The following is a 23,646-nucleotide window of genomic DNA, read 5'->3' as shown; positions in this document are numbered from 1 at the left end:
GAGTATAAATAAATAGATACCTACAATGATTCATAATATTATAATATAAAAGATGATATAATATTTCATAGGTAAATGGATTAAAAGTATACGTTTCTTTAAGAGTTCAGGAAAATTTGAATAAAAATATGCCTATAAGGAATTGTATTGATGCTTCCCCATTAAGAGAATCACTTACGTACATGTAAGCAAGACAGAACAAGAGAGGAGATTAATGTTGAACTTGTTAAAAGTTGATTTTAAGACTCTAAACGAAAGGCAACATAAAGGCAACATAACATAAAGGGAATACATTTGGGTGAATGACAGCTGTTTGGTCAGGTTTTATGTTCCATTTGGACAAATATTCTTCCGTGGTGTGTATATGAAGATGTGCATGATGCGGAAACAAAGATGGTGGGCCAACCCGGTTCCCTTTCGAAGCAGTTCATTGTGTGAATCATGCTTTGGGGAAAGTCCATTTTCTCATAATACTGAAGCCTGATTTGTTCCTGTTTATGCGGCTGCACAAACCTATGGCATTTCAACCCGCCAAAACAGATGTAGTTCGGATGAGCACACTGAGTGCATCGCTTGCCTGGGACGTGTCCATGCCGTGACTGCACTTATTCAAGCCATCTGTTGCACTGCATGACGAGAACTGCGCTGACACCTCGGCAGCTGAGAATGGCACTTCTCCTCTGCGACTATCAGGTTAGGCTAATAGAGCATATTTCACTCTAAAAGAGCATATTTTCACTGATGTTTTGTTTCAAAATGCCGCGCCTCTGAGCACGTAGCTTGCCGGGGCCATGCCCATGCTAAGCCACATTCACCAAGACGGACTCTCACTGCTAGGTGCGCTCGCTGCACTCGCTTGGGGCCCCACCCCTCATTCTCCACCGTTCTCTCGCTCTCAGAAGCCTGAGAGGAAGAAACAATGGAGTTGCAGGGCTGAGCAGACGGGACTAAGTGAACTCACGCCGGTCCATATCCTGCATGCCTCACTGTACTGTACTGTACAGGCTAAAAGAAATGGCTTGAAGTAGATTAGTGGGAATAGGATCAAGTGGACAGGTAGTAGGGCGATTGGAAAGGAGGAGTTTGGAGACTTCTGCCTCTGAAAGCAGAGAAAAAGAGGTTAGAATGTGTGTGTTAGCTGGTAAGATGTGTGTGTCAGTTTGTGGTTTGGTAACTTGGCCACTGATGGTGGTTGTTTTATTTATGAAGAATGTGGCAAAATCGTCAGCTGTTAGGGTTGATGGAGGAGGAGGACGGTTGAGAAGAAAGGAGAAGGTTTTGAAAAGCATGTGAGAGTCAGAAGAATTGTTCATTTTGTTGTGATAGTAAGTCATTTTAGAATAGATATTAACAGAGAAGGAAGAGAGGAGGGATTGATAAAGACCAATCTTTCGATTTGCGCCACTTCCTGACCTCCAGGACTAGGGTTGGGTATTGGTTGAGTTTTATCCGATACCAGTACCTACTCTGTATTTTTTAAACGGTTCCGGTTCTTAAACAGTTCTTGAACCGGTACTTAAGAAAACGAAACCGCACACACTTTGTCAAAAAAATAATACCTGGGTCTGTGTGTCCGTGTCCAAACTGGACACAATATTAACTTAAATCTTTAAAGATTTTCTGATTTCTGATTAAATGAAAAATTGCGCCGTTTAATAGGCTACTGATGTAGCCTAAAACACTTAGGCTAAGTTAAAGGGCACCTATTATGCAAAATTCACTTTTACATGGTGTTTGAACATAAATGTGTGTTGGCAGTGTGTGAGCAAACCACCCTAGAATGATAAAAATCCACCCAGTGTTTTTTTTACAATCTCAATAAATCATAAGCACTGTCTCAGAATGAGCTGTTCTCAGATTCGGTGCAATGTGACGTAGAATTGCGCAAGCCCCTCCCACGACTCCTTGATTGACACTGCTGTTTGAGCCTAGACCCGCCCTGAGTGAGCTGGACACAGAGTCCGCCATTGTTCGAAGCTGGAGCAGCTGTAGACAAGAATGTCTCCTAAGCGATTGAGGTGTGCTGTTGTTGGATGTAAGAATGAACAGCAGTCTTCATCTACTCTCGTTGTCACTCGAGGTTGGATCTGTACTGTTTGTGATCCAGCTTACAGTCTCCAGAGCGACAGGACTAACGTTACTGACCACGGCAGAAATTAAAGTGAGAGCGCGCACTTTATGACAGCTCATCGAGTCATTTTACGGATATGAGGTTTACCAGTTTATTTAGCACCCACTGAAAAGGTGTGTATGTATTTGTTTACTGTTAGTTGTAACGAGTGTTTTGTGTACTTCGCTGTGTATGTTGTTGATAATGAAAGGGAGAGAGAGCGAGAGTTTATGGATAAGACTTTAATACGCACTTCTTATACTGTGTTTATTCAGGTCTTACAGTGATTCTCTGGAGTAAAACTAACGCTCATCTTTTGTGTGATGTACAATAAACTTCACTGAACTCATCAGTATAACGTTATTTTGGTCATCATTCGGACGGGGTTTGCTACAGCAGGCTTGTATTAATAGTGGATAAAAGCAGATGACAAATAAGTTATAACCATAATTAAACTACACTATACCTGTTCTATCTCATACAGCATATATTCTCTGGCTCTGTGGGCATTATTGTCCGACTCCGAGTCGAAATGAACACCGCAACTGAGAGTTTCTGTTCTGATATTATCAGATGAGATTGTCCTGGCTCTGTAGCGCGAGCTCGTGAAGCTCCGCCCCCTGTGATGTGCAGCAGCAGTTAATTTGCATTTAAAGGGCACACACTAAAACAGCGCGTTTTTCTGAGCCCCCAAAAAATGACAATTTAAACATACTGTAAAAAATTATCTGTTGGGTATTTTGAGCTAAAACTTCACATACATACTCTGGGGACATCAGAGATTTATTTTACATCTTGTGAAAAGAGTCATAATAGGTGCCCTTTAAGATCAAAATTTTGTCTTCTCATATTATGACTTTTACTTTAAAACAGAGAAATATCTGACACTGAGCAGAAATATTTAACACACACAGTATAGCCTCATATAAATATACTTGATATACTTCATACTTGATATGCAAGATTTGCAGTTGGCATTAAAATACTAGACTTACCATGTCCACCACGACACTGGCAGCTGAACTTGAACTTTCGTCAAGCGTGTCAGAGGTTTTGGGTTCTAATCCGCATTCGTACAGTTTTTTTTTTTTTTTTTTTTAAACCGATTATGTTCATCAGTGGTTGTATATCAAGCAGGGGCACGTTTGTGTGCATTATATTTTGATATCACCGGAACGAATAGAGAGTCTCTGCAACGTGTTGAAGCACGCGTCCGAGTAAAGACGGTGCGGTGTGCGCGAGCCACAAAAGAAAACACTGTATCAGCGCCACTGATCGCAGTGGCAATGAGCACTTTGATCACTTGATTTAAAAAACACATTTCAACGCTAGATCGTCTCTTATTTAACAAACGAACGAAATTAATGCTCTGCTGGTTAACTGGAGATGTTTTATTATTGGAACATTCGTGCCGCGAGATGTTTTATAGGGGGGCGGTAAAAAAAGTCAGGCACCGAAATCAGGCACTGAAAGTTTCGTTCTTATTCGGTCTCGTTACTACCGTTTACGTCGGAACCGGTTCCCTATTGGAACCGGGTTTCGGTACCCAACCCTATCCAGGACTGACCTCCAGGAGGAAAGTTTTCCTGGCTCTCAAAACCTTCCTGCCAGCCCTAGAGGAGCACCACATCCCCGTCCATTAGGACAACATGACGGTGGTGGCCTTCATAAATCGCCAGGGCGGCCTTAGGACTTGGTCTCTTTACAAGATGGCGTGACACCTATCGGCACAGTTTAACCTTGGCTCCCTGAGGGTGGTGCACGTGCTGGGCAGGCTGAACCAAGGAGCGGACATGCTGTCCCAGGGTGGGGTGTCTACAGGAGAATGGAGACTCGACACCCAAGCTGTCCAGATGATTTGGAAGATCTTCAGGAGGGCAGAGGTAGACATCTTCATCTCAGAAGACAACTCTCATTGCCCAACATTTTTCTTGAGGGAACAGTACGCGTTGGCCCAGGAATGGTCCAAAGCTCGCCTGTATGATTTTCCCCCGATCACTCTGCTCCCTCAGGTCATCAAACAAATCAGGATGCTCAGTCCTCCTGGTGGCTCCATTCTGGCAAAACCAGTCGTGGTTCCTCGAGCTGATACAGCTGTCATCAACAGCTTCGTGGCCGATTCCACTGAGGAAAGACCTTCTCTCTCAGGCGAGAATGTCCCATTTGGCATCCCCAACCCGAGCTACGTAGCCTACATCTGTGGTCCCTCGACAGGAGCCTTTGCAGCTCCCTGTGCCTAACACTATAGCAGAGGCCAAAGCGCCATCTACGAGACGCCGTTAAACCGGGGATTTTAGGGATTTATGGTCTTAAATATTAATATTAATATTTTGTATTATATTAATATTGAGTTTTTGGTCACACGTCACCTAAGGTGAGTGTGAGAGTGTCAGATGATTCCTTCCTATATTACAGGGCACCAGCCAAGGAATTTCACCTTGACAATAAAGAACAATCATGGAAGATTGTTAAAAGAATTAGAATTATAGAAATCATAGGAAGTTTGTCATCTGATCAAACTGAAGGATTTAGGGAGATTCTGGCAAGGTTGTAGAGCCTCTGATTATCAACACATGACACAGTTTGCAATAAAAATTAATTTGTTAACAAAAAGATATACAAGAATAAAATATAACACTCACTAAATACTACTAAGGAAAATGACTAAACTACTGAGGAAAAACAACTAATCTACTAAGAAAATGTAATCAATAATCAAACTACAAACAACTACACAAATGGATGTTAACAAAATGAATGCCAAGCAGACGAGCAACGGATTGGACGAAACAATGAATGGGTAATCATAGAAGTCTATGGAGGAGTCAATTGTGGTCTTTCTGGATGCTGGTATGAAATAGTAAATAAGCATTTACTATGAATACAGATATCGTGTCTAATGTATCTATCTGTATACACTGACCCTAGATCTGTATACACTGACCCTACATGCAGTCTCTAAACAAATAGCAATCTCATATAGCAACAACCAAATGCCAAGGCCTTTGGGAAGAGGTTTGGTTAGCTTATATTTACGTTCCACGTGGTCGGGTGATTAGTCCGGCGATGGGCTACGTCTTCCACTGGTATCCTTATGCTCCCAGTTGGGGTAGAGTGGATTACTTTCCAACAATTGCAGAGCCGCACTGAGTACTGGAGGTTCACTGCTGGTCCTTGTGCAATCCGGAGAACTGTAGGTCAGGCGGTGGTCGATCCGCAGGATCCTTTGCAGGCTAGAGGTTCCAAAGGTAAGAGTCGTGCAGGTCAAGCGTTGATTGCTGGAGCCGAAGTCCTCTGCAGAAGCGGTTGAACTGCTTGAAGGTCCATGCGGGTGAAGGTTTAATTGCGAGAGTATGACCTTGGTCATGCTATACGTATAACGAGGGTGTGTTCGCTTGGGAAAGCTTTTATTCCTTCCAGTTGGGGAGGGGTTTACTAATTTCCGCCTTCCTACTGTAGTGGTGTGACTGGGTCGTTGCATTCCAAGTATCCGTCCATCACGTCCCACCTTTCCATCCTGTGGAGCTTGTTGCATTGTCCCAAAACACACAGGTAAATTAAACAGTTTCTTTAGAACCTTGGAAATGCTTTATTTCCTTTCCAAACCTTTCTCAAAGTCCTTGTGGCAGTGTGCTGAACTCATAGAGTCCAAACTTGATGTACATTGGTTGAGGAATCACCCAGATGTCCATTTCTGTGTTAGTGGGTAAGATTACATTGACTGTTATTCCAGGTGTGGTTTCCACTGTGCGCACAGTTCCCTGGATGAATAAGGAGATATGTAGGACATGTTCCTTACAGTTTCCTGACCATTTTTGTGTGGAATGTTTATAAAGATTGTCTTTTTCTTAGGGCCTTTCTTTGTTCCTACCGTGTTCTAACCAGAACTGGTTTAGAGGCCCTGGGCATTCCATGGTCGTTCACACCTTGGTCTAAGGAGGGTTGAGGTGAACAATGTGCAACTGGTGATTAGATTAGCCTGTGATCCATGGGTCATTGATGTCGTCACCTCTGGCAGTCCTGATTACCATAGTCCTATAGTTGTCTTTGTTCCCCAAAGCGTGATTCACGCAATGTGAAAGACCGTTTCAGAAGGGAACGCTCTGGTTACTGACGTAACCTCGGTTCCCTGAGATAATGGGAATGAGCATTGCATACTCTGCCATGCTATACAACTGCACGCAGGGTGTATTTATACGATTAAATTATCCCTAATCTCGAACACAAAAAAGGGAAAACTTTCTGTTTTACTTTTTTACCTTTTGTTACCTGTATTTTATCCCCCCACTGATCTGAACTACTGTTTTTATGTTTGCTGTGTTACAGTAAAGTGTTGTTTCTGTATTTAAGATCTGATCTCCAGCATCATTTTTTATATCTTTCCACCCCACTCCATTAGAACCTAGAAGTAGCGTAAGTGTTGTGTTGGAGGATGCAAGTGCTACATAAGCAGATGCATATGTAAAATAACGCGATAATTACATTAAACAGCATATGAATCAAAACTGCATAACGTTATCGCATGAAATGTCAACTCAGAATGAGGTATGGGACTGTGCAAGCTTTGGAGGTGTTGCTGGACTCAATCTACTCCATCTAATGTATGTTTTGATCATCACTCTGAATCTGATCCAGATTGTTGCTCAAAATTTAGCTTTTTTATGCAACTTAGCCACATTGAAGTGTTGACAAAAAAAGAATGCTTGATGCTGCTGAATAAATCTTTTTTGTTTGTTTGTTTGTTTGTTTTTTTGTTTAAAAGCAGAGGGTCTGGTCTTTCTTTTGATATATTGCATGTTCAGATATTCATACACAATATTCTGAGGGCCATGAAACTTTTGTGAAAACAATGAAAAATGCTGTCGCTGATTGGCAACTTTTTTCAAAAACACTTATTTTGTAAAATTTTGTTTAGTTTTTTTGCCTCAAGTCAAGTACATTTATCTTCTTTTAAAGCTGCAGTCCGTAACTTTTTTGGGTTAAAAACTATCCAAAATAAATGTTTGAGCAAGTACAATAACCAGCCAGTGTTCAAAACTATCTGCTTGCCTTAGCTCGATTCAAAACAGTAAGCTTGTAATAATGTTTTTAATTCCAGTGGTACTGGTGGATTTCCGCGGGAAATTCAAGCATGTCTTTGTGTCATTACATCACATCTGTACACATAAAGAAGGTGTCTCGGCTAGTAAGCTATGTTGCATGTGAGGATGTTGGAGGTGGAGATTTATAGCCTTTTCTCACAGCACTTGATATAATTAAACTTATCCAATTTGATGGCGGATCCAGAAAGGTTCAAACGACAATCACCAGTGACAACTGGAGATTCCGTTGTAAAATGCAAAAGACTTCGGACTTCGGAGTGGCTACAGAAAAAAAGAGACTGCAACCAGGCCAATGTGAAAACAAGAATAAATATCAGAAGGGCTTTAAATGTAGTCACGCAATGCTGATGTTGTTAACATTAACAATTTGAGAACAAAGTATAATTTGCACGGTTTGAGGTGATATGATAAGCAATCGTTAGATTTAATGAGCGCGATTTACTGCAATGCTTTTTCCCCCTTAGTTGGTCAGAACAAAAGTGGATGTTACTTACTTGCTCAGATGACATTTTCCGGTGAAAATTCTTATGTTGGTCATACTTCCAAAAAGTAGAATCTGTGATTCCGAATGCCAGTATCCACACCGGCGCGGTGACTGACAGCAGCACATTCTCCTCAAAACATTGGATTCATCCGCACTGTGCTGTGCCAAGGCACAACCCACGTATAGTTTCGAACAGAGATGGCGACAAAGAAGAAAAACTACGGACTGCAGCTTTAAATTTGTTTAGAATTTATTTTTATTTTTTTACAGGAAAACAAGAAAAAAATGCTGATTAAAAAAATAATTATTTAATGTGCACAGCAATGCTTTATGAGTGCCGTGACATCAGAACCAAAACCTAAAACCTGTAACTAACCCAAAGCGTTTTGGTCTGATGAACAAATGAGAGATTGAAACATCACAGTCATTGAATAAAATATGGAGCATTACACATCAGTAGTCAGTTATCGAGTCTGAGTCGAGTCCAAGTCCTTAACAATCGAGTCCAAGTCCGAGTCCAAAGAGGGCCGAGTCGGACTTGAGTCCGAATCCTTAACATCTGAGTCAAGCCCGGCCGAGTCCACAAAGATTTAAATGATTTGAAATTGACCTTTCACAAAGACCCGCTCCTCTTAGTTACTGTTGCTATGTCCGACAAGCCATTCTGCTCTCACTTCACATGTTCTCACTGACAATGCGCCAACAGACAAGACAGAGCAGGCTACTTTTGGTATGAAATAAAGTCTCAGCTTTCAAATTTTGTAATTTTTATGAAATTCAAACAATAAATACTGTTTTGTGGTGCTTTAATGTGTAAGCCTCAGTTCAAGCAGCACGTGAACTGATAATCTCTTCTAGTTATAGCACGAATTAAACATGAATGAACGTCAGAACTGCAAAAAGAAATCAATACACCATTTTTCAAGTTCAAGTCCACTGACTTTAATCTACTAACTGGTTTGGTTTTGTTTGTTGGACAAAAATGGCGGGTATCTGCATTATGATTGGTCAGATCACCTGTCAATCAAATTCCGGCAAAAAGTCTCAACACTGAGCTATTAAATTAATATTTTAATTACCTTACAAAATGATTGCAATGTATAGTTACAGTCATACGTTTACCTATTTTACATCTTTCAGAATCTGCAAGGTAATGCACAAGAATGCAACACAATGCATTAAGAGCCAGGGGTAAACTTTTGAGCAAGATGATGGTGATGTTTACATTTTTCTTATTTTGTTGTACATGCTAATATCTTATTTAGCAGGGCTAAATTAATTAATGAATTTTAAAACAAAATAAGAACAATTTACACCAATGATACAGTTCAAAAATGTACACCCCCTGGCTCCTAACGGATGCTTCCTTCTTGAGCATCACTAAATGTTTGCAGGGTTTGTAATAGTTGTGTATGAGTCCGTCAGTTGTCACCAATGTGAAAAGATGGATCACACAATCATCACTGCTAGTAAGGAGTCAAATATGCAGAAGATGCTGGAAAAGCAAAGAATGTGCAGGAGCTGGAGGATTTTTCCTCATAAACAACCATTACAAAAAACAAAACAAACAACAACAAAAAATCATACAGGTAATGACACACAATATTAAAATCAAGCCAATGTAATTTGTCTTGTATTTTGTCTTGTGGACTGCTATTAAACATCTGTTATGTGAAAAAGCTTTTTCAGGGCAGAGCAATGTTTTTATGATCCTTCTTATTAAAAAAATAAATAAAAATAACATTTTGGAGATTCTGCAAGGTGTATGTAAACTTATGACTAAAGTGTAAATGTAACAAAAACCATAATAAAGACTAAATTAGATGCCAAAATGTTGCTATGGTTACTATGTCAATCATCGCAATTTCATGACTCACAGGACTATAATTTAGCGGATTCACTCCCACATTTAAATGCAGTTATCACTCTTTATAATTTACAGTGTGAACCCTCACTGGTGCTAGAAGCATGAAAAACAAAACTATTATTTAGACTGTCAAATAGCGCTCCCTTTGAGCCATCACTTACTTACCACGTCGCACTCCGCACTGCACAGTGAATCTCTTATTTATATCGCGTCTATACTTTGTTGTTTATGAGGGGATTGGCGAAAGGATAAAGCTCGTGTTGAATTTCTGATCATACATTTTGAGCGAATTTTCCGCATGGTGACTCTAAAACGCCTCTGATTTGCCACTGTGTTCATGCTCTTAATATACATGTCTGTGATTGGCTACAATGCTCAACGCTGAAACAACACAAATAGTTTCGTTTCGTTTTTGAATAATATTGTGTCCTCCAGTGCCCGGACTCGATTGTACTCGGAAATTTTTCCGAGTCTAAAATGTCCGAGTCCGTGTTAAGTCCGAGTACAAATTAATCCGAGTGCGTGACAAGTCCGAGTTCATTCAAAATTGGACTGGAGTCTGAGTCCCCCAACCCTACTACACATCAGTATGCAGACGTTTTATGCATTTGTCTGCACCTGAAGCCAACTTGAACGTGCAATTTTTTATTAAAACTAAATCTCTCCATGTTTTAGCACCTCAAATCTAGTTCAATGGACATATAATACTGATGACGTTTATGGGTCACCTCAGGTAACATAACCAGGGTTTTTACTTATACATCAGTGAAGGAGATAACAGCATGTCTAACCGCTCAAACCCTGGTGATTTCAGGGACAATGTGATTGTAGAAACACATGCCCTCACTGATGAAGTCCTGGCACGTTTCGGAAGCTGTCGTACCAGAGATTCCAATTTCTCCTCAAATCCCTTGACTGTGCCCCCATGCAAATCAGGGAGATTAAGGCAAGATGTATGGACTTGCAAATGTATTCAAACATTCTTCCCTTAATGCCACAGATTTGCTGTAATACTCCCATATTTGTGTCTGACTTACAAGGACCGACAAATTGAAGCCACCGTGTGGTAGATTTGAAAGGTTATTATCTCGCGGCGCATTCCATCAAAGAGAGCGCACTTATTGATTTGTGCTGCCAATGAGCACCTCCGTTTCCTGCTACCTTGGAAACGAGAATAAATATTGAAGTAGTTGCAGGTGGGAAGAATGGTTGAGGACTAACAAGTTCTGGTTGTCGGGTCCTCCAAACCCAAACAATCCTCCTGAGACGACAACTTTTTAGGTGATGAAGGGGGCAGCCGCTCCCCAGACAAAACAGTGCGATAAACCCCAGTGCAGTTTTTCATGTTACGTGCTGCCGAAAGACAAAAAAAAAATAACATTCGGTTGTGCTGAAATGAAAGCCACCTCGCTTTGTTTCCTTGGCAACAAACACATGCAATATGTCTTTTGGAAGTGTGTTTTGGGGCCGCGCGCCGGCTCTCGTGGGAGATTTCAGAAGCACGCTAAGATAGATTTACTGAGTAAATGAAACAGCCTTTTGACTGCCAGTGTGATGTTTGCAGGGATTGTATGATGAGGTCACGAGCGTGCCAAACTCCACAATAACACGCACAGTCAGCCAAAATTGAATAATGACATTTGTTTGGTGTCTAGTTTTGTTTTGAATCGAATTTCCCCCAGACTATGTCGGTGTAAAGTGAAGCACGTTACCTCAGCTCCAGTAACCTGTGTGTAACCTTTGCAAAATAGATGAACTCTGCATGTCTGTGTCTGGCAACAAGCTTCTTGTACATTTTCAGTCTCTCTTTTCCTGCAGTTGCATAGCAACACAGGCGAGCATGGGTGCAGTTGTGTTTCCAAACTAGCACTCTTTGGCCCTGCTTACACCTGGTATTAAGATCTGTTTTGTTCGATCGGATCACAAGTAGACAATGGACACACATTCGGGTATACACACAGAAGCGCTGCACTGTTTACAACATGAACAGCGTCAGAGACTTGACATGGAAGAGAAGAAATAGTTGAATAAAGTCATTATTTTTGTGTTTTTTTGCGCACAAAAAGTATTCTCGCCGCTTCATAACATTAAGGTTGATCCACTGTAGTCAAGGACAGTTTTAACGATGTCTTTACTACCTTTCTGGGCCTTGAAAGTGGTAATTGCATTGTAGTCTATGTCTTGGGTCAGAAAGGTCTCGGATTTCATCAAAAACATCTTAATTTGTGTTCCGAAGATGAACAAAGGTCTTACGGGTTTGAAATGACATGAGGGTGAGTAATTAATGACAGAATTTTTGGGTGAACTAGCCATTTAATACCATGTGTAAACAGGGCCTAAATTACGAGAGCAATCCGGTCGAATGACTATACCTCTGGAAGTGGTCAAACGTAGGCAAGCTCAAAAACGTTTTAGAGCCTGTTTACACCAGTATTTAGATCACCCAAAATGCAGCTTAATAACAGGTGTAAACAGGTGTAAACAAGGCCACGGACGCTTCCAAATGGCATCTAAATTATATGTGTAAATAAAGTTCACTCCGATGCAAATATCAGACATCAGAAACTGTCAAACCTTAGATTTCATGTTTGTTCCGTTTATGAAGGACAGGAAATTGTGTTCAATTTAGCAAAGAAACTGTATCTTTAAGTATGCAACTGTAAGCAAAACTACTAGCTTGTACTTTATACTCATATTACTGGGTCATTCAAGTCTTTCGTCAGCTAATCTGCAGTGTGTGAAGTTTTCTGGGGGCTGGGCGGTGGGTTGCTGAGAAGGAAGTGACAAACAGGATCAATATAAGAATTGTGTCATGTTCCAGATATAGTCACTGCTCTTGTTTCTCATCTTCAGTCATGTGACATTCAGTAATGGATCAGTACATTAAGATGACATCAGCAGGCAGTAGAGACAATTTAGGGTTTGTGAAGGTTATTGAGAGTAATTTTATTGTCTAACGTTTTTAATATGTAGCAACTAGATTTTCCAACAGAAAGATTTAAGGCAAGTAAGATTTTTATTTAAGAAAGAAATTAATACTTTAGTTTATGGTAATACTTTACAATTCTCACTATTAACTAGTTGCTTATTAGCATGCATATTACTAGGATATTGGTTGTTTATTAGTACTTATAAAGCACATATTAATGCCTTATTCTGCATGACCATTCTACATCCATTAATCCTACCCAATATCTAAACAACTACTTTACGAACTATGAATAAGCAGTAATTAGGAGTTTACTGAGCCAAAAGTTGTACAGTAGTACAATAGTTAGTTAATAGTGAGAATTGAAACCTAATCTAAAGTGTGGCCAATAATTTTATACAATGATGCATTCAATTGATCAAATATGACAGTAATGACATTTATAATGTTACAAAAGGTTTATACTAACCCTAACCCTAACCTCCTGAAAAACAAAGATATTAAGCGGTACAACTGTTTTCAACACTGATAATAATAAGAAATGGTTCTTAAGCAGCAAATCAGCATTTTATAATGATTTCTGAAGGATTATGTGACACTGAAGACTGGAGGAATGATGCTGAAAATACAGCTTTGACATCACAGAAATAAATTACATTAAAATAAAAAGCAGTTATTTAATATTTTTACAATATTACTATTTTTACTGTATTTTTGATAAACTTAATGCAGCCTTGATGAACATATGAGACTTCTTTCAGAAATATTTAAACAATCTGACTGAACCTAATCTGAAACCTACATTTAGGCTAATACTTTTTTCCTATTAAACAATGCCCAAATCAGCTGTTAAAAAGGACGTATTGATCCGTCTTGAAGAGTTGTGTGATATATTAAGATGTGACTATTTTAAGCAATAATTTCAACAATGCATTTAGAGCTGCACAAAACCATCATGCTAGTTCAAGATCACCTTTGCAACTTTTTTTTTATTGCAACTGGAAGACAATACATCACAGAAACTTGATGGTAGGGTTGGAGAAAAAAAATAAAATGAAAGAAAACAAATAGAATTTGTCGTAGCAATGGACAAAGTGGTATTTACATGAATCGATAAAATTGTTGTCTTTGGCAATATGATTACAAGTCAAAGGAAATACAGAGTGCAATTACGCCTCTATATTGACATATTAGCAGGGTGCACATGCCATCAGACCGAGTAATTCATTACAAACCAAATGGACTCCGTTACTTTCATCTTAAACAACTCAAACGCTTAACAGAATGGCAGTTAACAGGAACCTTTCAACAAAACGATCAACAACAACAACAAAAAAAAACAATGAAAAAAAAGAAAAGAAACACGTCGCCTCCAATTACCGTTTTTTCTTTTTTTTCTTTTTTTTGGCTGGCTGGCTCTTCTTTTTAACGTGTTTCAGGTTCCTCTGAAAGAACTGGAGAGGAAAAGTTACGTAGTGAGTGTTGTCTTTGAAGGAAGGCAGTGTATAAAGGACTCGTAGCTCTCTCTGCTACCGGTTTCCCAGTTTGAAGCACATTGAACAGAAACGTGATATGGCAGATGTTGATAAAGACCAGCAGACAAGGTTATAATTGGGGTTATTTCGCGTAGATGTGGGGAGGAAACGTCAAGAAATGTCTAGCTTGGTTAGGGAAAGGCATGCCAACTGGAGACATCACATTAACACTCATGGGTCAGATATAACATTCAACACGCTACAAAACATTAGGTCGAACCATTATCATCATCAGATGAACAGGGAAGACAGTGTGACTTCATGAAACACAGCAATGCAGAGCGATATTAACAAATATGACTGAGAATATCTTATACATGGGTACTTGAGAGAAATGCTACAACTCATTGACATGTTTATGAATAACATATCAAGTATGCATGTGTATAGAGTCATTACAGGCTTTGGCACTGAATCCTTAAGTTCTTTACCGTACGTTAAAACAATAAAAGTGCAATTCGGTGAGGTCGTGAAAATATATACACTAGCGTTTGCACTGAGCTCTGATATCACTTGTTTTCGTCTATAAGTGCTTAAATATATATGTGTGGAGGCGTAAATATCCGTCTGACTGCCTGTACCGAGAACTGAATCAATACTGATGACTCCTGAACAGTGCTACATGTAAATACGGGAACAAAAAAACTACTTGTACTGCAGATCCAAAGTCTCGTGGAACAAAATGGAAGACCCTGAATAAATCACAGACACGCACATCCGGATTACACATGGAAGAAAAGCAGGCACGAAGCCGGAAGGAGCAGGGGACCGACACTCACTACGAACTTCTCCTTGAAGACACGGACATTGACGTAGCGGGTATTCGTTAGAGGGGCGGCTGTTAGCGTGGACCGAGAAGGCCCAAGCCCGAGTCCTCGTATTGCAGAGAGAGTTTCCCAACAGTCAGTGTTTGTCCCTGAAGAAGGTAATTGTAAAGATGCCTGCTTCAACACAAAGGCGATGAGGACGACAAATCGAAATCAAAACCGACAAAAAAACAACGAAAGAGACTAGGCCTATCGGCATAGAAATTAGAGGCGGTGCCTTAGTTCTCTAGGATCTATATTTATATGAAAATAATTCATGCTCCATGCTAAATACATTATTTACCTTACATGAACTTTGATTTTTTTTTTAAAAAACGGTCTTCTTTTTCTTTACAGAACCCATGCAACACGATTTGGAAAATCCTGCTGGCTACATTGCTTAAATTAAGAAAGGAAAATGGTCTAGTGTTACATTTATACAGTGTTTATCCTGACTGGATGAAATTGCTTATTACATCACGAGGGTTTCAAAAAAAAAAAAAAGAATTAGAAAACGTAAAAACGTAAACAAACAAACACAAAACAACTCCACAGTCATTATTTTCTGCTATTAAAATACAATTGGCAGGTATTGTAGCATTAGCTCAGAGCTTTCCTTTTCATTGTGCCGAAGAAGAAATATCACCATCCGCTATCGCTTTAGAAGGAAAATATCACTCATTTTGATTGCTTAGGAAAAAAAATGTGGGCAGTTTTGAAAGACATATTGGTAAATGTATCACTTTTGCCACCAAAAAGCACTTTGACAAAGGCTTATGGCTTACGCTCATCGTGGTGAATTATGATTCATACGAGCCAAACGACAACTACAGACATGAGTGTTCTCCACTCGATGCTGCTGGACTCCTTTAACGGCGAGAGCATCAAGGGGAAGTGACATCACAGAAACTGCCCGAGGATTGTCTTTGGCACTGCCCTGTGCTTCTAAAACATCTTATATTACATCAGACATTACTAGAACCTATAATTATCAGTAACTCTGGGGAGCTGCACCACAAATTAAGAGTAGTTTCACTTTTCACTATGACAATGGGGCAGGGCAAATTTTGCTATCACTTTCTTTTTTTTCCTCCTCTCTCAGAAGAATGAAATAATTTGCTGAATATCTTAAAAAAGGGAAGGCTATGGCTTCAATCTCCGTAGATTAAAAAAAGAAAGAAAGAAAACACAATAAAATAAGTGAACCAAAACAAGAAACCCTCAGTAAAATGTTACCTATAAAGATAGGAAAACAAAGTGATTGTTGATATTGCCACAAATCAGTAGAATTCACCTGATGTCCTGGGAAAAAAAAAATAGTAAATTCTATTCAAAGTGATGTTTTTTTTCTCTCTCTTTATAATACAGTCTGTTCATTATTTTTGCTCTTTCTGCCCCTTTGCCGTCCGGTTGGTGATATTGTTCAAACAGGCCCTGACTCCCGCCAAATGAAGCAGGGACCCGGCCGCCTCCTTCATCTCCTCGTCGTCACTTTCCGGAGGCTTCTCTGTGCGCCTCTTTTTTAGAGGAAGAGTGTCACTGGCCACTCTCTGTTTGACTTTTGTCAAATGTTGCCGTTTCTTGTGCTGGGCCAGAGCGAGGGCGTCCACGGACCACTCTTTGGGCTCCTTCTTGATTTTGCTCTTGTCGTCGTCCTCGACATCGCTGCCAGTCTCGTTGGCGTGGAAGCTCACCTCGCTTCCATCACAGTGAGCCTCTTCTCCGACGTCCGAGCTGGAAGATTTGGCGAAACTGTAGGTGTGGTCATCCTTGGGGTCGCTGCTGACCAATGGAGAGTTACAGGTGGGCTCGCCGTCACTGGTAATCCTGTATTCGAGTACTGACCTATTAACACAGACGAGAGATGCATTAGTGCAAACCGCACACATGCTGTTCTTGTTGTACTGTGTAAGTGCTTCGTAAAACAAATGAACTACATGCGCTTACTGTGTAATTATTTTGTGGAGCTGCTTGTAATTATGCTACTGTAGTAATTCATTATAATAATATGTGTAACATGGACACTCTGTACTGATGTTTTGCTGTTTCTTTTGCACAGATGGCAACAATCTCTGGAACACATGAATATTCAGTCCATTTGTTATTGTATAAAGTGGGTAAATCTAAATCACAAAACCAGTCCTGGGTCATATTTCACCCACAAATCAAAAGAAAAAAAGAGAAAAGGAAATTAAATAATCATATATCATACATTAAAAAGTTTGGGGTCAGTAAGATTTTTAATGATTGTAAAAGGAAGTCTCTTATGTTCACCAAGGCTTCATTTATTTGATTGTCAAGAAACAGTGCTTATTATTAATCATTCCTTTTTTCTCTTCTTTTTTTTTTTTTTTTTTTCTCTTTTGATTACGGGGTAAAATGCTAGAACTACAACTGTGGTTAACACATCTCACAGCTCTTCTTTTTTATTAAACTTGTATTGTGTGTTGGTAAGCACCACATCCTCAAATGTTAAAAACAATTATTGTAAGCGTTTGTCTCTGAAATACACTTGAGCTTTGAAGCACCTCTTCAGCCGACCAACAACAATTAAAAAGTGAATTAATTGGCGGTTTACAAAACGCTCCACTTTTCGGTTAAATAACATGATGAAAGATAAGAGAATAAAGACAGTTCAGCTCTGTTTATGCCTCTTATTCTCAGAAACAATAATGAAGTGTCTTTACAATGACATTTGTTTTGTGCTTCTGGTCACAGTTCAGTTTAAGAGTGAAAAAGAACGCATTTTGTAGATTTGCTGCAGAAACGCTAAACCTCCCTCTGTGGTTCGAAAAATAATCCTAAGAGCTTTTCCACTTCCTGCCTCATATGTGCATTTATGACTCATAAATTATAGCCGCAGCAGCAGGCTAAAGAAACTGCTTCAATAATGAATGCCTAAATGCAGTGTCACTCATTTTAAAGAGGCTGTTTTACTCTTTGGACCGTCACTGCACGATATGGGCATCATACAGCAACTGAGAGGCTGAGGCCCTGTGTGTGCATATGGACAAAGAAGAGCTGTTGCTGAATGCTCTTATCATAATAAAGGTAATCTGACATATTTATCTGGTCTAGGCCTTTGTTTTAGGCCTTACTGGGGGGATTCATATATGTATACAACATTATCTTCGTGACAAATAAGCAAATTTCATTGATGTGATGAAACAAAAACAACAAAATATTTTTAGATGTATGATTTATCATTATTTATAATTATATAATTTAGTATTTGTTTTACAGGATTTAAAGTAATTTTATTGTACAACAAAATAATATCTAAATAAATGCATGTGGAAAGGAAAGGGGAAAATGTACTTATATTTTGTACCTATATGTATATATTTTCTTTATGCAGTTACTGCTATGCAAAAAGTATATATAGTGCTGGGTAGTAACTGATTACATGTAATCCGGATTACGTAAATAGATTCCAAAAATTAAGTACTAAATACATTTTAAGATACTCGTAATCGGACTACGGTTACTTTTTATTGATTACATGATTACATGTTATTCTCACAAGGGCTGTAAATTATTTATAGTTCATTAATACTTATTTTTTATCTTTTTAATTTTCCTTTCTAAAAAGCCTACTGCTAATATATGTTCAAAAGTTTTTGGAAGGCTTTTGTGTTTCAAACACATAAAAAAAAATGTCAGCCGAATCTCTTTGACTTAATATATTTACGTGAAGTTGCACCTGAGATTTTAAGTTAATACGTTTATACTAAGTTAATAAAGTTAATCAAAAATAGACTACATTGATCCCCGTTTACTTGCATTAGATGGAGTAAATTCCTGAAACGTTTTTCTCAAAAAAGAGGATAGTTTTTCTCTTCAGCTGAGGATAGAAAGTCATATCCATCTTTGGCCCAGTTTACACCTGGTATTAAGATGTGTTTTGGACGATCGGATCACAAGTAGACGAGGGAGACATTCCACGTTTATACCTGCTGTTTTAATCCGTCTTTGTCCACTTTCAACTACTTCTGTCACGATTTCTTTAAGGGGAGGGTCTATGGGTGGGTATATGTATGGGCTTTTTCAGATCTTTCGTTATAATGGACAAAATTAATAAGCTCACGCAATTTACATATGAATGTGACTGGAGACGACAGAAAAACATACGGAGAGCAGCAGCTTTCGTTTCTGCTCTGATAGCCACTAGACCACGTCAAACAAAGTGAGTGGCGGTTAGAAATCAGGAATGGTGAGAGAACATTGTGCTTGGTATGTTTTCCGTCTTCAAACCAAACTCCCATCTAGCTAGTGCGCTTTCCATAATGTTTAGTTCAGTAGGCGGAGAGTAGGCGTCTTTTGTGGCTGTTCGAACACATTCTACCACATGAGCGGTTAGACTATGAAAGCAATCCGGTCTAATGTATTTTCGACCACCTCTGGAAGTGGTCAAAAGTGGACAAGCTCAAAACGTTTTAGACCCTGTTTACACCAGTATTTAGCATCGTCCACTTGTGATCCGACTGCCCAAAACGCATCTTAATACCAGGTGTGAACAGAGCCTTGGATGGCCTTGGTGTAAGTAATTAATAAGGAAATTTTTATTTTTGGGTGAACTATTCCTTTAAATAAAAAGTTTTTATTCTAAAATTGTTTTACACTATTCTGTTATGTATTCTAATATATAAAGTAAAATTGGACACATTATGATGTGGTGAAATGTGACCCTGACATGTCGTTCAGAGGACTTTAGGTGAGCGCACATACAAACACACACACTTAGACACTGCAGACCTCTCTATTTTAACCGGTGATTCTGCTGTTTTTCCACCTATTTGAGCCCTATGTTCTAATTACAACCTTTTAGTGCCCAGGCTTATGAATGTTTCACAGCAAGACAGACTGTCCATGTGTTCGGTCATGCCATTAAAAAAACTTAGTGTATGTGATCAATTATTCATCTCACATCATGCATACAAGAGCAGGGCCTAAGCCTGAATAAGGAGGTGTGCTGATGTCTGTGAATGACCTGGCTGTTCTGCTCTGAGACAAAGCAGCCAGACTTCACAGAGTCAAAGGCAGAGATCAGATATGAATCAAGTTCTGCAGTGTGAGCATGATTGTGATTGGCTGATAAACCTGTCAATCAAGTAATGAGTCAGCGGAGACAGGAAATGCTGCTCAAAGTGACCTGGAGGGACAGGACTGACCTGACAGTGGCTGTCCTGCTGACAATGGGGTTGATGGGAAGGGGTCGGATTCCTGGGAAGAGGCCCTGGCTCATCATTCGAGCTCCGTTCTGGATCACTCCCTGAGGGACTGAGGAGAAAACACAGGTAATGTACATTAATGCACAGAGTATCTGCAAGCATATGGGAGCACAAATTCGTAATGCAAACAATTCAAAAGCATCACACCATGTTTAAGCATTTGGAAATCAGCTTAAAATGGTTTAAATTCCAGCTGTTGATGTTGCAAGGATGAAATTTCCCTGTAGTTTCAAATAGGATTAGACAGTCAAGAGCCGTCCGAAATCATCAGTTTCAATCTGTTCAGCTGGCTTTTGCAACTTTTAATCCTAACTGGTACGTAAAAACAAAGAAACAGTGGTTGGTTCATTAGCATGTCAGACGGGGCTCTTGTCTAAATAATACACAATACACAGCAAAGTGGACTAGACAGAATGCATAGGTCAAAAGTCTGGTTCTGAAGGGTAACAATTTATTTCGATAGTCCACTTTAGACATTATATTAACTATAAGTAACTTTGCAACTACATGTCAACTGCCAGTCATTAGAGTATTAGTAGACTGTCTGCTTAATATCTGCTAACACTGTATTTTGATGATCCCCAACAGACATTCTACTGACTATAAGTACGTCAACTTATTCTATAACAGTCTTAACGGTCTACTGACAGGTAGCTGAAAGTTATATACTTTGCACAGTATACAGTGCTGTGCAAAAGTCTTAGGCATGTTAATACGGTTTAAGTCAGTTATTTATATCTTTTGCTGTAGTGTGTCAGTAGGAAATATCAGTTTACATTTCCAAACATTCTTTTTGCCATTAATTGTAAAATGTGCCATCTAACATGCCTAAGACTTTTGCACAGAACTGTATATATATATAGTTTATAGTAAGTATAATATCTAAAGTGGACAATCGAAAAAAAATAATGTGAGGGAACAGAACTCTCTAAATCCATCTAAATATGGATAGTCAAATTGTTTTCCACATTCAATCAGGAAACGACCACAAACTCAATGGAAAATTAATTGCTTTCCTAGTTTCCTCTGTAATGTGAGGAATAAAGTAGCCCAGACAGATGATAAAATAACAAACAAGATTGTACTGCCACCTGAATTAAAAAGGGATAAAAAAGAAAAGAAAATTTTTCCAGGTCTAGTAAATCAGTCACTTGATTTTACAGGGAAGTGGGCTGTTATTTGATTGTTTTCATTCTTCTATAATGCTGATTATGCTACAAGCGCTCACTTTTTCTGAATGACCTCCCCTACAAGAGCACTGTATTGAATTTTATACCTCAAGATAATAAAGAGTATTGCAAGACATCACATTCATGTTATATTCATGTAAAGGAACGTACAAAATATACTCTCTACAAACAAGCTAAAATGTGATTTATCAAGATCTTGACCAAACAATTGATGCACATCTTGATGGCAATAACATCACAACATTTATTTCCATCAAGAAAGAGGTGAACCAATTTTTTGTCAAGATCTTGTATTGACAATGCAAGAGTCAAGCTCTCTGTAAAGTCTACTCCAGAACATCCCAAGGGCTTTCAATGAATTTAAGGTCTGGACTCAGAGGTGCCGATTCATGTGTGAAAATGATTCTTCATGCTCCCTCCCAACCATTCTTTCCCAGTTCGAGCCTGATGAATCTTGACATTGTCATCCTGGAATATGGCCATCCTGTGTCTTCCTGCATGCTTGTTTAAGAAATGAAAAGATACACAATCCATCTATTAGGGTTAGAAGACCTGTTGCCAAATATATAACATGCCAGAAACATAATAATCACTGCAATTATGATCCAATCATACACTCTTAAGCATTTGCCTATTTAAATCCAAACAGCAAATCTTTTTTTGGCTGGGCAGTGTATATACATGTATATAAGTGCCAAAATGCATATCAGATGAGCAGCATCCTCCTTTAATAAGGGTTAACAAGGGACGCCAAATTTTTTGCGCTGCAGTCAAACGGGCTTAATGCTCGCTGCCCTTCTCTCAGTCCAAGTACGGGGCAACATATAGCTCCATCTGGAAAACCAACCTGGACTCGTAGCAGATGGCGAACACAAAAAAAAAGCACAAAATAACCATCCATTTAGAATCCACCACACTGATCTGGCCATTAGGCAGGAGCATTGTTGCCTTGGCAACTGGTCCCCCTATGTATGCCATAGTAGCGGAACTCAACTAGGTGGCAGTGAGTTGTGGTTGTGAAGCCGAAAGGAACATCTGGGCTGGCTGGGTGCCCTCTTCACCCCGCCCCCCAAACCCTGAGGGAACACGCTGCCATAACAAGGTGAAGCGATGCCCTGTGACAGAGGCCGTCCCAGCTAACCAAGTGCACAATGAGAATTGACAGAGATGTGCGTCTCTCCACCAATTAGCGTGGATGGGCTAGCAAAGTGAATGGCTAATGATCTCGCCCCATTGTAGGCGGTTCATGTCGAGCCATCCATCCAGGCATCAGAAACAACAGCAGGACACAAAAGCAAAGCACATTCACAGTGCAGCCACATCAGGAAGGAAGCCAGTGAGGCTTTTGTGCCTGGGGATGTTCCCTCTTTTATGTGCATGAGAGCTGTTAAACAAAGACTAGCTCCATTGAAAAGAAATCAAATCTGCGATCGCAATGAATGGCTTCACGTTAGCACCATTGACCGAGATTTTCTATGTGGCATTATGTGCGAATAATGCTGCGTTTAACAGCAGGTAATAAATAAAGTATCGCGGATGGTGACTTCCAGGAAGCTCAGTACACACACGCGACAGGACACTCACTGCGAGGCAGAATCTGGAGCTGTGCAAACATCAGCAGTGATTCAGTGGCGTTTCTGTCACGCCGATGCCCATGGGAAGGTGTCCTGGCGCTCTCACAGGGCACTGCAGAGGCAGTCGGTGCACAAATGCTATCAGACTGTTCATTCGCTCTCTCTCTCTCTCTCTGCCTTCCTCTCAAGCACATTAATGTACGTGGCAGATGGCCCTGGAAACAGTGGCCCTAATACACAATTCTGTACTGAAAAGTCAGTTTCTCTTTTATTCTCTCTCTAACAACTCTATTCTAAAAGGGACTGTTGAGTTGATTATCAGCATAATGTTTGTTCCCACTAAAAAACTTACATTCATAAATTTTGCACATCCATTTTTATGTGATGTATTCTACATAATTACTGCAATCAGGGTTAATAAAGTGAACTAAAACTGATTTCAGCTAGAGGCCAAGGTAACATTTCTCATTTCCATTTAGTTTAACTTGATGTACTAAAATAACTTAACGTAACTTAAAATTTAAAAATAAAAAACTACAAAAATAAAAACTAATTCAAAATATCTATAAAAACATTTAATAGTATCTCAATGATAGTAAAATAACACTGCCGCAAATTCAGCTTTGTAACCAAGATTACATTTTGAGGTTGACAAAATTTCAAACATGACGAAAAAAAGAAGAAGAATCAGAATCATACAGCAAAAACATTTAGATTACATCTGCATAATTTCCAGCTCAAAGAAAAATTTGTAAAAATAACAACTACAAGCCAAAATAATAATAATAATAATCTTTAAAAAAAGCAGCAAAAATAAA

The 23,646-nt window shown here is 39.3% G+C and overlaps 2 protein-coding genes across 8 annotated transcripts in view; one reads left to right on the top strand and one right to left on the bottom strand.

Annotated features, from left to right (window-relative positions):
- Positions 1-23,646, top strand: part of nrxn3a (neurexin 3a) — a 759,351-nt gene that overhangs the window by 385,796 nt on the left and 349,909 nt on the right. The gene's annotated exons all lie outside the window — the stretch shown is intronic.
- Positions 13,462-23,646, bottom strand: part of foxn3 (forkhead box N3) — a 97,598-nt gene continuing 87,413 nt past the window's right edge. For all 7 annotated transcript variants that reach the window (XM_084392762.1, XM_084392768.1, XM_084392767.1 and 4 more), the window contains 2 exons: positions 20,005-20,113; positions 13,462-16,678 (listed from right to left, as the gene is read on the bottom strand). In XM_084392762.1, coding sequence (XP_084248888.1) covers positions 16,210-16,678; positions 20,005-20,113 — 578 coding nt within the window. In that variant the 3' untranslated portion in view covers positions 13,462-16,209. The remainder of the gene's footprint in view (positions 16,679-20,004; positions 20,114-23,646) is intronic.

This window comes from Rutilus rutilus, assembly GCF_951802725.1.
Source record: "Rutilus rutilus genome assembly, chromosome: 21".
Classification (NCBI taxonomy): Eukaryota; Metazoa; Chordata; class Actinopteri; order Cypriniformes; family Leuciscidae; genus Rutilus; species Rutilus rutilus.
Note: the sequence above shows the minus strand (reverse complement) of the source record. Positions and strands in the feature narration are given on the sequence as shown.